Source organism: Patagioenas fasciata, chromosome 2 (genome assembly GCF_037038585.1).
Source record: "Patagioenas fasciata isolate bPatFas1 chromosome 2, bPatFas1.hap1, whole genome shotgun sequence".
NCBI classification, from domain to species: Eukaryota; Metazoa; Chordata; class Aves; order Columbiformes; family Columbidae; genus Patagioenas; species Patagioenas fasciata.
The window spans coordinates 168,423,791-168,436,899 of record NC_092521.1 but is presented as its reverse complement, the minus strand read 5'-3'; the positions used below and the strand labels follow the sequence as shown (position 1 = coordinate 168,436,899).

General features: G+C 49.8%; 1 protein-coding gene across 2 annotated transcripts in view; it reads left to right on the top strand.

Annotated features, from left to right (window-relative positions):
• SETD2 (SET domain containing 2, histone lysine methyltransferase) overlaps nt 1-13,109 on the top strand; it is a 65,889-nt gene that overhangs the window by 33,403 nt on the left and 19,377 nt on the right. For both annotated transcript variants that reach the window (XM_065829930.2, XM_065829929.2), the window contains exons 10-12: nt 990-1,124; nt 1,690-1,818; nt 4,064-4,705. In XM_065829930.2, the coding sequence (XP_065686002.1) occupies nt 990-1,124; nt 1,690-1,818; nt 4,064-4,705 (906 nt within the window). The remainder of the gene's footprint in view (nt 1-989; nt 1,125-1,689; nt 1,819-4,063; nt 4,706-13,109) is intronic.

The window sequence follows — 13,109 nt, the reverse complement described above, 5'->3', positions numbered from 1 at the left end:
CAAACTCTCCATACTTTGGAAAACCTGGTTTGTTTGGCGTGACTTTTAAACAGTGGTGAAATAAGACGGTACTGGCCTCACCCTTGAGGGCGCAACCTGAAATTCGACAACCAAAAAGACGCGGATATTTGTCATCTCCAGGCCGGGATGTGAAATTTGAATCCTTTAATTGCTCTGGCCCTGTGGAAAATCGGCTTCCAGGGGAACTTGTACCAGCGTGCGTGGGATTTACGCCGACTTCAGTGTTTGCAGATGGACCTGAATGAAATATGGAACTTAAATCCGGACTGTTTCTTTAGTCTTTTAATAGCTTTTTCTGAACGTTCATTCTCTAAGCCCACTCCCCACATTGAACTGCAGGGATGTAGGAAACTGCAGAGAAGTTTGAGCAAAATACTCCAGAAGATTTTGGTTATCCTGGGTGCAAACTGATGCAAAAACCCTGCCCAGGCTCTTTTTGCTTCCTACAAGATCTGTTTATTCTGTTCTTGAAGATAATATCCTCTGTTCTTACATATAAGATTTATTACTTGCTCTTTTGGGACAATTTACCTCCAAAAATGCCAACTTCATTTTTATTTATTGTATTGGAGAGGCCAAGAAATCATTTATAAGTCGTTTGTAAGTGGTTTAATGGCACTGGGTTAAATGATGAACCTTATTTCGGTGTCCGCGTTTAGAGGAATGTGCCTCTGGTTGTAAAGATTATAAATAGCGGTTTAGGTATTTAAAGAAGGAAATTTAGGTGCAATTAAGGAGAATCGCTTGGTGCACATCTGTTTTGAAAAGATAAGCTTGCGACTGGGACTATTTTGGTGCACGCACCTGGAATTTCCTCCGAAAATGCATTGTTCGTTAGGATGAATGAATATTAGAGTTTGGAATTCCTGCCTGTTGCGTGTATGGACACAACTGGTGGGAACAATGTGTTGTAAGGGATTTAAGGTGTAAATAATGGCGTTAACAGTTGTTTTTCTGTGCCCGCGTAGGTGGACGGGGAGCTGGAGGCGCTGCTGGAGAACGGAGAGGGGCTCTCCGATAAAAACCAGGTCCTCAGCTTGTCCCGCCTCATGGTTCGCATCGAGACGCTGGAGCAGAAGCTCACCTGCCTCAAGCTCATCCAGGTGAGAGGAGCCGGTGACGGGGAGGGAACCGCGGCCCGTTGATTAACGTCCTTGGAGCTCTCGGTAGAGCAGGAGGAGGGTGGGATGAAGGTGTCGTGCTCATTCCAGCATCCCAAGTGGTTCTGCTGGGCTTGTCACTGCTCCGTAACCTCCGCCCTTCGCCCGTTTTGCGTTTGCCGTGACGCAAAACGCCCATTTCTAGAAGCAAATTGTCCATGAGTGATTTCAGGTATAAACGAGTAGTTTGTCAGCTTAAAATCACAGTTGTCTCACCTCTGAGACACAGATGAGTTTATCTGCAAAGTTTCATTCCCCAAGCGCCCTGTCCCCGGGTAACGGTTGTAACGTAACGGTTCTGCCGTGTGAGTTACTGCTCCGAACCCGGCGGTTACAGCCGCTTAAATGACGTTAGACCTGCGCTGATCTTGGCAGGCGCCTAATCCTGGCTTCTGCAATGAGTATGAGCGGTGGCATAAGCCCAGTTGAGCAGTTAAACCATGTTAACTGGGGAAATGAAAGGGTTGTTTGCCCGGTAAGTCTCTGACCGTCTCTTTGGCTCACCCAGAACACGCACTCGCAGTCCTGCCTGAAGTCCTTCCTGGAGTGTCACGGTTTATCCCTGCTCTGGATTTGGATGACGGAGCTGGGCGATGGCAGAGGGAGCAGCGCTAACAACCTCAAGTTGCAGCTGGAGGTCAGTAATTCCCTTGGGTTTATGATTTTTCTGGTGTTGCTAATTGCTCAGAAGCGGGATGGTTTGATTTATTTGTTTGTAAATAGACATCTATGCCAAATGTTCCTGCAAACAAACTGCAGGTATCCTGAAAACTACGGCCTAAAACTTCCGCTTTAAGGGAAATCCTTCATGTACGGAAAGAATTTGCTCTTGTGGTTTTTCTTAAGATTTCGGGGTTAGTGACATGAGCCAGACTTGAGATGGTTGCTGTTTATTCTGTACTGAACCGCGCGGGGAATTCGAGGTATTGACGGTCTGGAGTGGAACCTGAGTATTTCTGTTTTCTATATGCACTTTGGCATCGCGTGCAAACAGACATCTGGAAATGCCTTTATTAAAGACACTTCTACCAGGAAGTCGCTGCGCAGTTTTCCTCCGAGCTGGTGTTTCACATTTCTGAGTTGTGCCCAACTCTCCTCTTTAACACCAGCAGTTAAAGGCACCATTTCCACCACCTCGTCCTCATCTGTCCTTATGTAGGTGAAGTTTTGACTGTAAATACCTGGGAAACTTCGGCGCTGTTGGCTCAGGGGTCTCTGACGTTACGTTAGAGCTTTGAGCAGAGTTACTCGTGTTCCCTCATCCTGGTCCTGCGCAGAGCGTTGTTGCTGATGGGCCCTGTACAAGGTGTGGACTCAGCAGGCGCTTTGGCTTTTCTCTCCCGCTGATGTCACCACGACAGCACCGAATTACGGCTCGAAAGCTGATTAAATGTAGAATCATCGAATCGTTTGGTTGGAAAAGCCCCTCAAGATCATCGAGTCCAACCATTAACCCACCCCATGTCCCTGAGAACCTCATGTCCGTCTGTCCAACCCTCCAGGGCTGGTGACTCCAGCACTGCCCTGGGCAGCCTGTTCCAATGCCCCACAGCCCTTTGGGGCAGAAATGGTTCCCCAGATCCAATCTAATGTTGAAGCTGCTGCTCCAAGGGACTCTCAGGTCTGGATTTTTGTACATATGGTGCCTTCCTCTTGCTCCCTGACATGTAAATTCCATGGCATCGCAGAGCTGCTTGGTAGCTCATCTCAGGTCATCTTCAACCTCCAGCTTTGGAGAAATCGACGGTCAGGTTAAGCTTAGACTCTGGTTTTCCTCCGGAATCAATTCGGACACTCAGCCTCACTGATCTCAAACTCAGAGCTGCTTCCCTGAAGCTTTACGAGGGAAACTGAGTCAGCGGTGGTGGAGGCTTCATCTCCACTCTTGATGTTCACGATACACTGTCAGCTTTGGTGGGAGTTTGTGAGTTGGATATATTTTAAAATCCAGGTAATTCTTTATGGAGTTGCAAATGAAACCTGCAGCTTTGCTTTTCCCCCCACCCTATTTTTCTTCAAACTGTCACTGTTTTAAGGTAAATGGTCTTTTGACCATCAGATGCCCATGTAATTAATGTAATACCATAAACCCACCTTCCGTCCTTCTCTCCTGTCTGGTTTGGAAACCAAACACGTTGAGAAGCCCAGTGGAAGGGCTGCTTATCTCCTGCTTCAAAACCAGGGCTGGGCTTTGGAGAGGAGTTGCTGAAGTCGCTTGCTGGATCCTTCAAAGGTTGTTTCACATCATCGGCAGCTGCTGCTGCTTCTGGCCGTGCCTGTGGTCCCGTTCTTGCCTCATCTCCTGGCTGGAGAACCAAAGGACAACCTCTGGTGGTCCCCATGTCTCTGTGCATGAGGTTTAGCTCTAGGAGCAGTGGATTCTCTATCCTGTGGGCACTGGGAACGCTCTGGTTTCTGCTGCAGCGCACAGCACCTCTGTCAAGCAAGGAAAACGCTTTTCTGCTATTAATTTGCAAACTTTTTGGGGTCAGTCTCTTCTCTTTTGACTGCTTGATGCTTCTGATGAGGTTTCCTTTCGTGTAGCGTTTCTAACTGCTTTGTTGTGTTGATTATTGTGGGAATGGGTACGGCCGTAAGCGCCTGAGCTCCTCAAAATCACTGTGATTGTGACTAATCAGTAGATTAGTTTAATTGCTAAATACTTGTGCTCACTCTTTTCCACCTGCTCATGGTTTATTTGCTTTCAGCAGTTCTCCGCTGCCGTTCAGCCTTGAAAAGTGACACCACGATCCCTGACCTGTCACCGTCAGCTTGATATTTCAGAGTTAAACTCCAGTTGAGGAAAGGAAAATTCGTCCAGGTTGGAGCCGGTTTAAAATTCTAATGGGTCTAACAATGTGGGTTTTTTTATTTGTGATCAGATCATGAAGACGCTCGAGCTCCTGCCCATCCCCACCAAGAACATGCTGGAGGAGAGCAAAGTCCTGCCCGTGATCCAGCGCTGGGCTCAGACCAAGAGCGCGGTGCCGCAGCTCAGCGAAGGGGACGGCTACTCCAGCGAGAACACCTCGCGGGCCCACACGCCGCTCAACACGCCCGACCTCTCCGCCAAGCAGAGCGCGGAGGGCGACACGGACACCCCCAAGAAGCTGGTGTTTCGGAGGTTGAAAATTATAAGCGAGAACAGCATGGACAGTGCCATCTCGGATACAACCAGCGAGCTGGAAGGGAAGGAGGGCAAAGAGGACCTGGACCAGCTGGAGGGAGCCGCGATGGAGGTGGCGGAAGAGCCGCAGCCGCAGCAGGAGATCAAAATGGCGGTGGATGCGGCGGTGGAGAGCAGCAAACCCCAAACGGCGGAGCTGGAGGCCGAGCCCGAAGCCGAGGTGAAAGAGAGCAACGGCGCCAAGTTGGAAGAGCCCATCGCAATGGAGACGCCGTCTCAAGACGAAGAGGAAGGCGTATCCGACGTGGAGAGCGAGAGGAGCCAGGAGCAGACGGACAAGATCGTGGACGTGAGCGATCTGGCGACCAGGCTGCTCGACAGCTGGAAGGAGCTCAAGGTAAGAGACACCTTCCTGCAGCTCCACCTCTTGCTGGATTATTCGTGGTTTGATACAAACAGGGCTACATTGTCTTGTTGATAAATGTTTGACGACTAAAATTGTCTTTTCTACGCAAAAAAGTGCTTTCTATATATATCCTTTCATTGCAAAGTGCCCTAAATGTGACATACAGTAGATTTCCAGGTGTCAATGCATCTCACGCTGAAAACAGCCAATAATTCAGTCTGGGCAACACAAAGACACCTTGGTCGTGCAGTTATTATTTAGGCTGTCCAGAGAGAGGGCGACTCTAAGGAACTGAGTTTCCCTTCTCAACCAATCCGAAAAAGAGTTTAGCGACTGCACCATGAGCATTTTCGGTTGGAGTGACCCATTATCTGTCAGTGTTGAACCAAATTGACGCACTGTTCACTCTAAAATTCATTCATCACAACATAATTGGCGTTTCCCATCCTGTTAACATCTGTTTTTCATCTGCACCGTGTAGAACCTCCAGAAAGCCGTCTGTTGGCCATCTTGTGTTCTTTCAGTAGAATCACGGAGTCATTGAGGTTGGGAAAGACCTTTAAGATCGTAGAGTCCAACCCTTAACCCAGCACTGCCAGGTCCACCACTAAACCGTGTCCCTAAGAACCTCATCCCACTTTTAGGCCACGTATTATATTTAGTTCTCCCTGTTCCTACCTATTCCTCAAAAACTATTTGTTGAGTGAATATCTCTTGAAAAAAAAACCCCAAAAATCAAAAATCCTGAATATTCCTCATGTCACTTTGCCGCGTTCTAGATGGTGGGCCAAAATCCTTCTGAAGGATGGGTTATTTAGTGCAGGAGATAAGCAATAATTGTTTTCAGAGTAGCCTCCAGCAACCTGAGTGGCAAATTAAACGCAGAATAAATAAGGCAGGAGGCTTTTTCTTTCCATCCTGACCCAAGGCCGAGTGGTAGCTGTGCTGGGTCAACCTCTGGGCGTTTGCCATTGGTGTTTGGGTGAGGTAAATACTCCAATTTGTGCATGTTGAGCTTCTAAAGATGGTAAGAACATGCGGCTGCTCTTGGTTTCACTCCCATCAACGTCTTCCTCTAGCAGAAAACTTCTCCAAGAGAAGGGCTTGGTGGCCATGGGGCCTTTCTCTGTCCCCATGTGGCCAACTTGGCCAACTTGACCTTCAACCAACAGCTCTTTTGATGGGACGTAGGGTGTCGTTCTGGTAACTCGCCAATCAACGCTTGAGGCTTCCGCTCTTCTCTTAATCAAGATCTGCCCGGTTTTAACTACTGGCAGTAGTTTTTAAGGAAATGTATGTTTTACGATGCATCGCGTAGCTAAGAGTTGATTTCCCCATTGCATTTGATAATGAGGAATGATTTAGAAGAGGCTGATAAAATAATCAACCCCGTGCTGATGGAGGAGACCACAACAAGCTTGGAGTCTGGGACTCTTTGCTTGTGCCGTTCAGTGATTGTAGCCACAAATATTAACGTTTCTAAACCACATCTCGAGATTTCCATGAGAGAAATCCCAATCTCTGAATTTTTCGGAAGAATCATTTGCCGAATTCGAGCGTAATCATTTGTGCCATAAATCTTAGTGGGAGAAGAGGTGAGATTTTACCATACAAACAACTAAAATAGGTTTCTAATCCATTTTTCCTCCCTTCTTTACCCAGCGGGTCTGATCATTATGAGATTTTAATTTGCAGACTTAAAATTTGTGTGGGTGTCACGATTTTCTTCATTGAAGTGACACTACCAGGTTGAATTTTTAGTTAAATTGAAACAAAGTCCTTTTCCATCCATCGCTAATACCTGAGATTCTTTAAACCGAAAGCTAAGCCAAGCCTTAGTCCTACGCTGCTTTGGAGATAGACTCAGCCTACCCAGATCCAGCCTTGTGTTTGCAACCGGCGCGTTCGCTCCCATCACGCGCTGCCGAGTTTAGCCTTGAAACAGCACAGAAAAACACGTTTAAAAGCGCTAATGAAAAAGGTGAAGTTTCACAAATTGAACGACTTCTCCAAAATGTTGGTTTAAGATCAAATTCAATCTGACGGTGTCATTTGAACGCCAAGGTTTGTGTTTTCTTTGGAGCTTCGGGTGTGTGGGGACCTTTGGTGAAGCCCATGATTGGGCTGGGGAGTCATGACCCGTCACCATTGCTATGTAAGATGTGGATTCATATTCTATCTGTGTCATAGTTTACTTATTAATTGATTTCATGTCGTTATAACGATGCTGAGAGTCCGCTGTGGTCCTAGAGAGGGCGACACATCTCCCAAGCCCGAGATTTCCAGTAATCCCAGCAAATCCAACCCAAAAAAAGAGCAGAATCAGGCCGTAGGGCTGTGAAAACTCATTTGGTTTTCTTCTGTAAAGGATTTGTGGGGAAACTGTGACCTGGGGATGGGTTTTGTCCTGGATTTCCAATCATAGTCATCAAATGGCTTGGGTTGGAAGGGACCTTAGAGATCATCCAACCCAACTTTATCACGGTGCTAAGAGTTAACCGCTTCTGTCCCACTCTCACCTCTTGAGATGCCACCGTAGGACACCCTGGAGGTGGCCAATGTCTAAAAGAAAAGCCTGAGCTGCTTTAGATGGAAAGGGTTACCTTGGAGAACCCGGTCACCCCGGTGCCAAGAGACCCCGGTGCCTTTTCCAGCACGTCCCGAGCTTTTTAAGAGCTGGTGTTGAGTGGTGGAACATCTGCAACAACTGGCATTGGATGGTGGGAGGTGGGAGGGTCTGAAACCTCCTAAATGAAGCTACGTCCTCTCCAGTCTTGGTGACGACCCGCTTGGTAATTTCAACCATTTCCATCCAGCTTCTCAGGGCAGCGAGGAGCTGACCATGGGTCTCCTTTTCTCGACTCGGTGCTGAAGAAGGGCGAGGACATAGCGTGCGTTTGGTGAAGAGCCGGGAAGATGGTTGGGAAGCTGATGATGCATGAGCAATGTAATAGGTGGAAAGAGGACAGAGGTGGTTAACTCGTTGCTGCCGACGTTATTCGGTGTGTCCATTGCCGGTAATGGGCGTCGCTCCAGGAAAATCCCAACTCCTGGCATGAAAGGATTAAGTGAGCTATTTTTTTTCTCTATATATGGACTTGTAAGTCCTCGGCTTATGGGGCTCCTACACTCCAACTCCTTAAGCCACGAGGAGCGTTGGCCACCACTACATACCCACCACAACACACACATTCCCCAGCAGGGGAAGTTTTCAGCCGCTCCGGCTCTCCAAGGAACCCATGTGTGTCTTCTCCATGCTACAAACTCACTCTGGGTGGCAAGGTTGGGTGGTGGACGCCCAACAGTGGGTCAGCGTGGTTCATCCAGGCACCGTGGCCCGTTCCAGCTGAAGGATCGCGCTCAGGTACAGCTCCGTGGACTGATCCAGGCAGCCATACCCATGATGGAGGCGATTTGTGACATGATGGCCAATGGTGCTCTGCCCTCTTGGCATCACAGGAATGAGCTGTAGGGTCAGCACCGCCAACCGTGTCAAGCTTGGCTCAATGTCCTTCTGATGGCTCGAGGAGCTAAGGCTGAGGGACAGGAGAGCTTCAAGAGTTTGACTTGTGCTTTCATAGCATTGATGTTTCAGGATGGTCTGGCTGTTTGGGTTTCCTCGCCATTTACACCAAAGCGAAGCTGTGAGGTCCTGCAGCTCCAGTGCCCGAGCCATAAGCTTCTCATGATGACCCGTTTCAGGTCTAAAATCTGTCCCATAGTGAACATGCCAACTGACTGATGCCATGTGAACACAACTGGCACGGCAGCGTTGGCCACTGTGGGTCGTCCCACCATGCCAGTGGGATTTGGGTGCTGCTCTGCACATGGGACTGAGCTTTTGGCACCTTCCTCCAGCCTTGGGTAGGCAGAGGACATCATCACCTCCTGGGGAAGGGGCAGGTGGAAGTTGCAGCTGTGAGGATCTCACCTTTATGACTTAGAGAAGATTTTCTTTTAAAAAAAGCCTTATGAAAGAACCAAGTATCTTGGGTTTAAAACGTTTTAGTTGGTTGCTTTTAACCTCACAAGTATTTAGGCGCGAGTTCTGCTTCAAGGCTGAGGTGTTACCCCAATGGCTGAGGTGTCACCCCAACTTTGGCCAAGGTGAACTTTCTCTTTTGCAATGAGAACACTCATTGGGTGACCTTAAGTATCAGCCCAAGCAGGGATCACAGAGCTTGGGCGACCCAGGCAAATGGAACTTTCATCTTTCCCCAAGATAATCTTTCCAAATCACGTCTGATCCATCTTGATAGGACAACCCTGTGAAGCTGCTCTTCCCCGTCTTCTTCCCAGACGAGCCGTCCTGGAGCGCCTGGCTCTCGCTCCGGCACGCACATCGCATGCTTTGATTGAAAGGTTTATAATTTGTTGTAACTTGCAGCAAGAAATAGTTTGCGCAAACAATAGGTGCTGGTGAGCGGCCAGGCTGTTGTTCGTGGTGGGGTTTTTTTGGCCTTCAAGCAGGGATGTCGTGGTGTTAGGGCCTTTCTCTTGCTCTGCTCCATCTCTTGGCATTGTGCTGGAGCTTCGTGCTGAGGGGACGGGAGCTGTCGAGGGAAGAGGAATCACCGAATAGAATAGAATCGTGGAATCGTTTGGGTTGGAAGAGACTGTGGAGTCAAAGCGTTCTCCCAACCCTGACACTGCCCCGTGTCCTGAGAACCTCCTGTCCGTCTGTCCAGCCCTCCAGGGACGGTGACTCCAGCACTGCCCTGGGCAGCCTGTTCCAATGCCCCACAGCCCTTTGGGGAAGAAATTGTTCCCAGACCCAACCTCAACCTCCCCTGGTGCAACTTGAGGCCGTTTCTTTGTGTCCCTGTCTCCCCTCAGCTCCTGTTCTCCAGCTGAGCCCCCCAGATCCCTCAGCTGCTCCCATCACACTTGTGCCCTTCCATGGGCAGATCCAGCCCTGCCTGGTGGAGTTTTGGATATCCAGCGTGGTACGGGATGGATTTGGTTGCGTGATAAGTTTAGAGCGCTCCAGAGCAGAGTGAGATGAGACAACACAACCATCTTGGCTTTGTGCATGGAGGGCTTGCCCAGCGCCTCCAGCTCTGGAGGCTGCAGGTGACAGTCCAGCTCTACATCCAGGCGTGGGACTCATCCCCTCGTCCCCAGGAGAACCACACCAGCTCCCTAGTTGGGTGACAGACCTATGAGCCAGCACTGGGCCCTTGTGGCCAGGAAGCCAATGGTACCTGGGGTGGGTTGGAAGGGGGTGGTCAGTAGGTCAGAGAGGTTCTCCTGCCCCTCTGCTCTGCCCTGGGGAGACCACACCTGGAATCTTGTGTGCAGTTGTGGCCCATCAGCTCCAGAAGGACAGGGAACTGCTGGAGAGAGTCCAGCGCAGCCACCAAGATGCTGAAGGGAGTGGAGCATCTCCCGTGTGAGGAAAGGCTGAGGGAGCTGGGGCTCTGGAGCTGGAGAAGAGGAGACTGAGGGGGGACTCATTCCTGGGGATCAATATGGAAAGGGGCAGTGTCAGGAGGATGGAGCCAGGCTCTTCTGGGTGACAACCAGTGACAGGACAAGGGGCAATGGGTGCACACTGGAACACAGGAGGTTCCACTGCAAGAGGAGAAGCAACTTATTGGGGGTGAGGGTGGCAGAGCCTGGCCCAGGCTGCCCAGGGAGGTTGTGGAGTCTCCTTCTCTGCAGACATTCAAACCCGCCTGGACCCCTTCCTGTGGAACCTCAGCTGGGTGTTCCTGCTCCGGGGGGATTGCACTGGATGAGCTTTCCAGGGCCCTTCAACCCCTGACACGCTGGGATTCTGTGACAGAGGTATTGACGCACAAGTGGACGCTCAGTTTGGCACAGGTCGCCGTAGGACAGCGGCCACCCCTTTGCTCTCCCTGCATTGACACGAACACAAGACGAGCCCTTACCCAGTTTCTTTCCCTACGTTGTCCGTCGGTCTTTTCCACTTCAATCCCGTTAAGTCAGAAATAATTAGGACGTGTTTCTGAAGTTTCGTTAAGCGCGCCCTTCCTTTCCGTCTCTGCTGCTCTCTCTTCTCTCCCACCCCGTGGCTGGTTTGTGTGCAGCTGGGCAGCCCCAGGCCCGGGGCTCTATTTCTTTTATTATTCTTTTCTTTGTAGCAGACCTATATCGCTTTTCTTTCTGTGTTTAATTTTCTGTGCAACTCATTAAAAACCGCTCTGGAAGGGCGAGAGCCATTTGGACTCCGTTAGCGGCGGTCGCATTGATTTTTAGCGGTTCTGTGCGCTCAAAGCTTCCGTTTCCCAAAATAAAAGAGGCTTTTCTGCGGAGTTTCCCCTTGGCTTGTGTCTGCTCTGACCACCATCTGGTTTTTATGGAGCAGTTTTGACATATTCCTCCCTTTGTTGCCGGTTCAAAGACTCGGCTGCCTCCGTCTTCCACCCGTTGGGTAGATCTGTAGCTGCTCTTCAGCAAAACGTAACTCGCTCCTTGGTTCGTAATTATTGTGTTTTGAGGACCTTCCTTAGAACAATCTGGTTTGATGGGACGGATCCTGGTGTGTTTTCACCCGTTTTCCTCCTGTTCCTGTTTTCACAGCCGCGTCTTTCAGAGGACCAAGTTTTCTCTTACCCAAGGAGGGCAGCTCTGCCCCTACCACCTTCAGCCATCTTTGACCTCAAAACTCCAACTCAATTACAGAATCACGGAACCCCGGAATGTCAGGGACTGGAAGGGCCCTGGAAAGCTCATCCAGTGCAATCCCCCCGGAGCAGGAACACCCAGCTGAGGTTCCACAGGAAGGTGTCCAGGCGGGTTTGAATGTCTGCAGAGAAGGAGACTCCACAACCTCCCTGGGCAGCCTGGGCCAGGCTCTGCCACCCTCACCCCCAACAAGTTGCTTCTCCTCTTTCAGTGGAACCTCCTGTGTTCCACTTTGCACCCATTGCCCCTTGTCCTGTCACTGGTTGTCACCCAGAAGAGCCTGGCTCCATCCTCCTGACACTGCCCCTTTCCATCTTGATCCCCAGGAATGAGTCCCCCCTCAGTCTCCTCTTCTCCAGCTCCAGAGCCCCAGCTCCCTCAGCCTTTCCTCACACGGGAGATGCTCCACTCCCTCCAGCATCTTGGTGGCTGCGCTGGACTCTCTCCAGCAGTTCCCTGTCCTTCTGGAGCTGAGGGGCCACAACTGGACACAATATTCCAGGTGTGGTCTCCCCAGGGCAGAGCAGAGGGGCAGGAGAACCTCTCTGACCTACTGACCACCCCCTTCTAACCCACCCCAGGTCCCATTGGCTTCCTGGCCACAAGGGCCCAGTGCTGGCTCATGCTCACCCTGCTGTCCCCAGGACCCCCAGCTCCCTTTCCCCTACACTGCTCTTCAATAGGTCATTCCCTAACTTATCTCCATTGAGTTGGAACCACCGCGTTTCTCACCTTCATCAACTGCACTTCAGGTCGTGGTGAACCCAACGCAACGCACGTTGACACCGGGCAACGCCACATTGGCCAAGTTCCCTTACTCAAGGTGGCCCTTGGCTGCCTCCTCTTCCCACCGACCCTTTTTTCCGGTAGTTTCCCATTGTGTATCTTGCTGTTTCATGGGATAAATCGTTCTTTAGGAGCTGGGGAGGCTGGGGTAGCTTAGATTTGCCCTCCACTCACCGGCGGTGTTGGCCATGAGCTCTCTGGGCTGGTCCATCCATCATCTCGTGGTTGGTTGCTCCTCATTGCACCTTCTCTCCTGATGGTCCCATCACTTGGGCCGGGCCTGGGCTGTTTTTTTTGAACGTGATGCATCTGAGAATGTGATTTTTTTGAGGGGGCGAAGCAGGATAAAGAAAACAGAATAGAATAAAATAGAAAAAACCCATTGCCGGTGGGTGATTTTGGGTCTGCAGAAGCTTCTCTTGTGGTCCGGCCCTTCATACATGAGGCAAAGTCATCGCTGCGCCTGGGATGACTTGTATATTACTATTATATTTTATATTATTATTAATATAGAGATTTATTATCCACAAACAGCTCCTTCTGCATCTTCCCCCCTGCAAACTGAGCTGCTCCCTTTAATTAAATATATGATAAATTAGGCGTTTTCTGATCCATAGAAAACGTGTAAATAAATAAGAATAATTTAAAACCGGTGCATTTACAGACTTAATGCCCCTCATCCCAACAGAGAGATTTGCAGGGACTTCTGTTCAGGCAAAATATGCCTGAAAAATCTTGGCCCAAGATCGCTTTATTTTAAATGTTCAGCAGCACTTTTGAAGTGGTTTTGTCTTGCCAGCCGACCACAAGGGGCTTTCTTAGACTTTCAGTTATTCCACCAAAGGAAAATGTATGTTCTCAGCCCGTGGGGCAGAGGTGGTTTTTATTTCCCTAACACAATAAAGCGAGGCTTTCAACCCTCTCGTTAAATCCTGCGCTGGAGCCGGACACGTTGCTA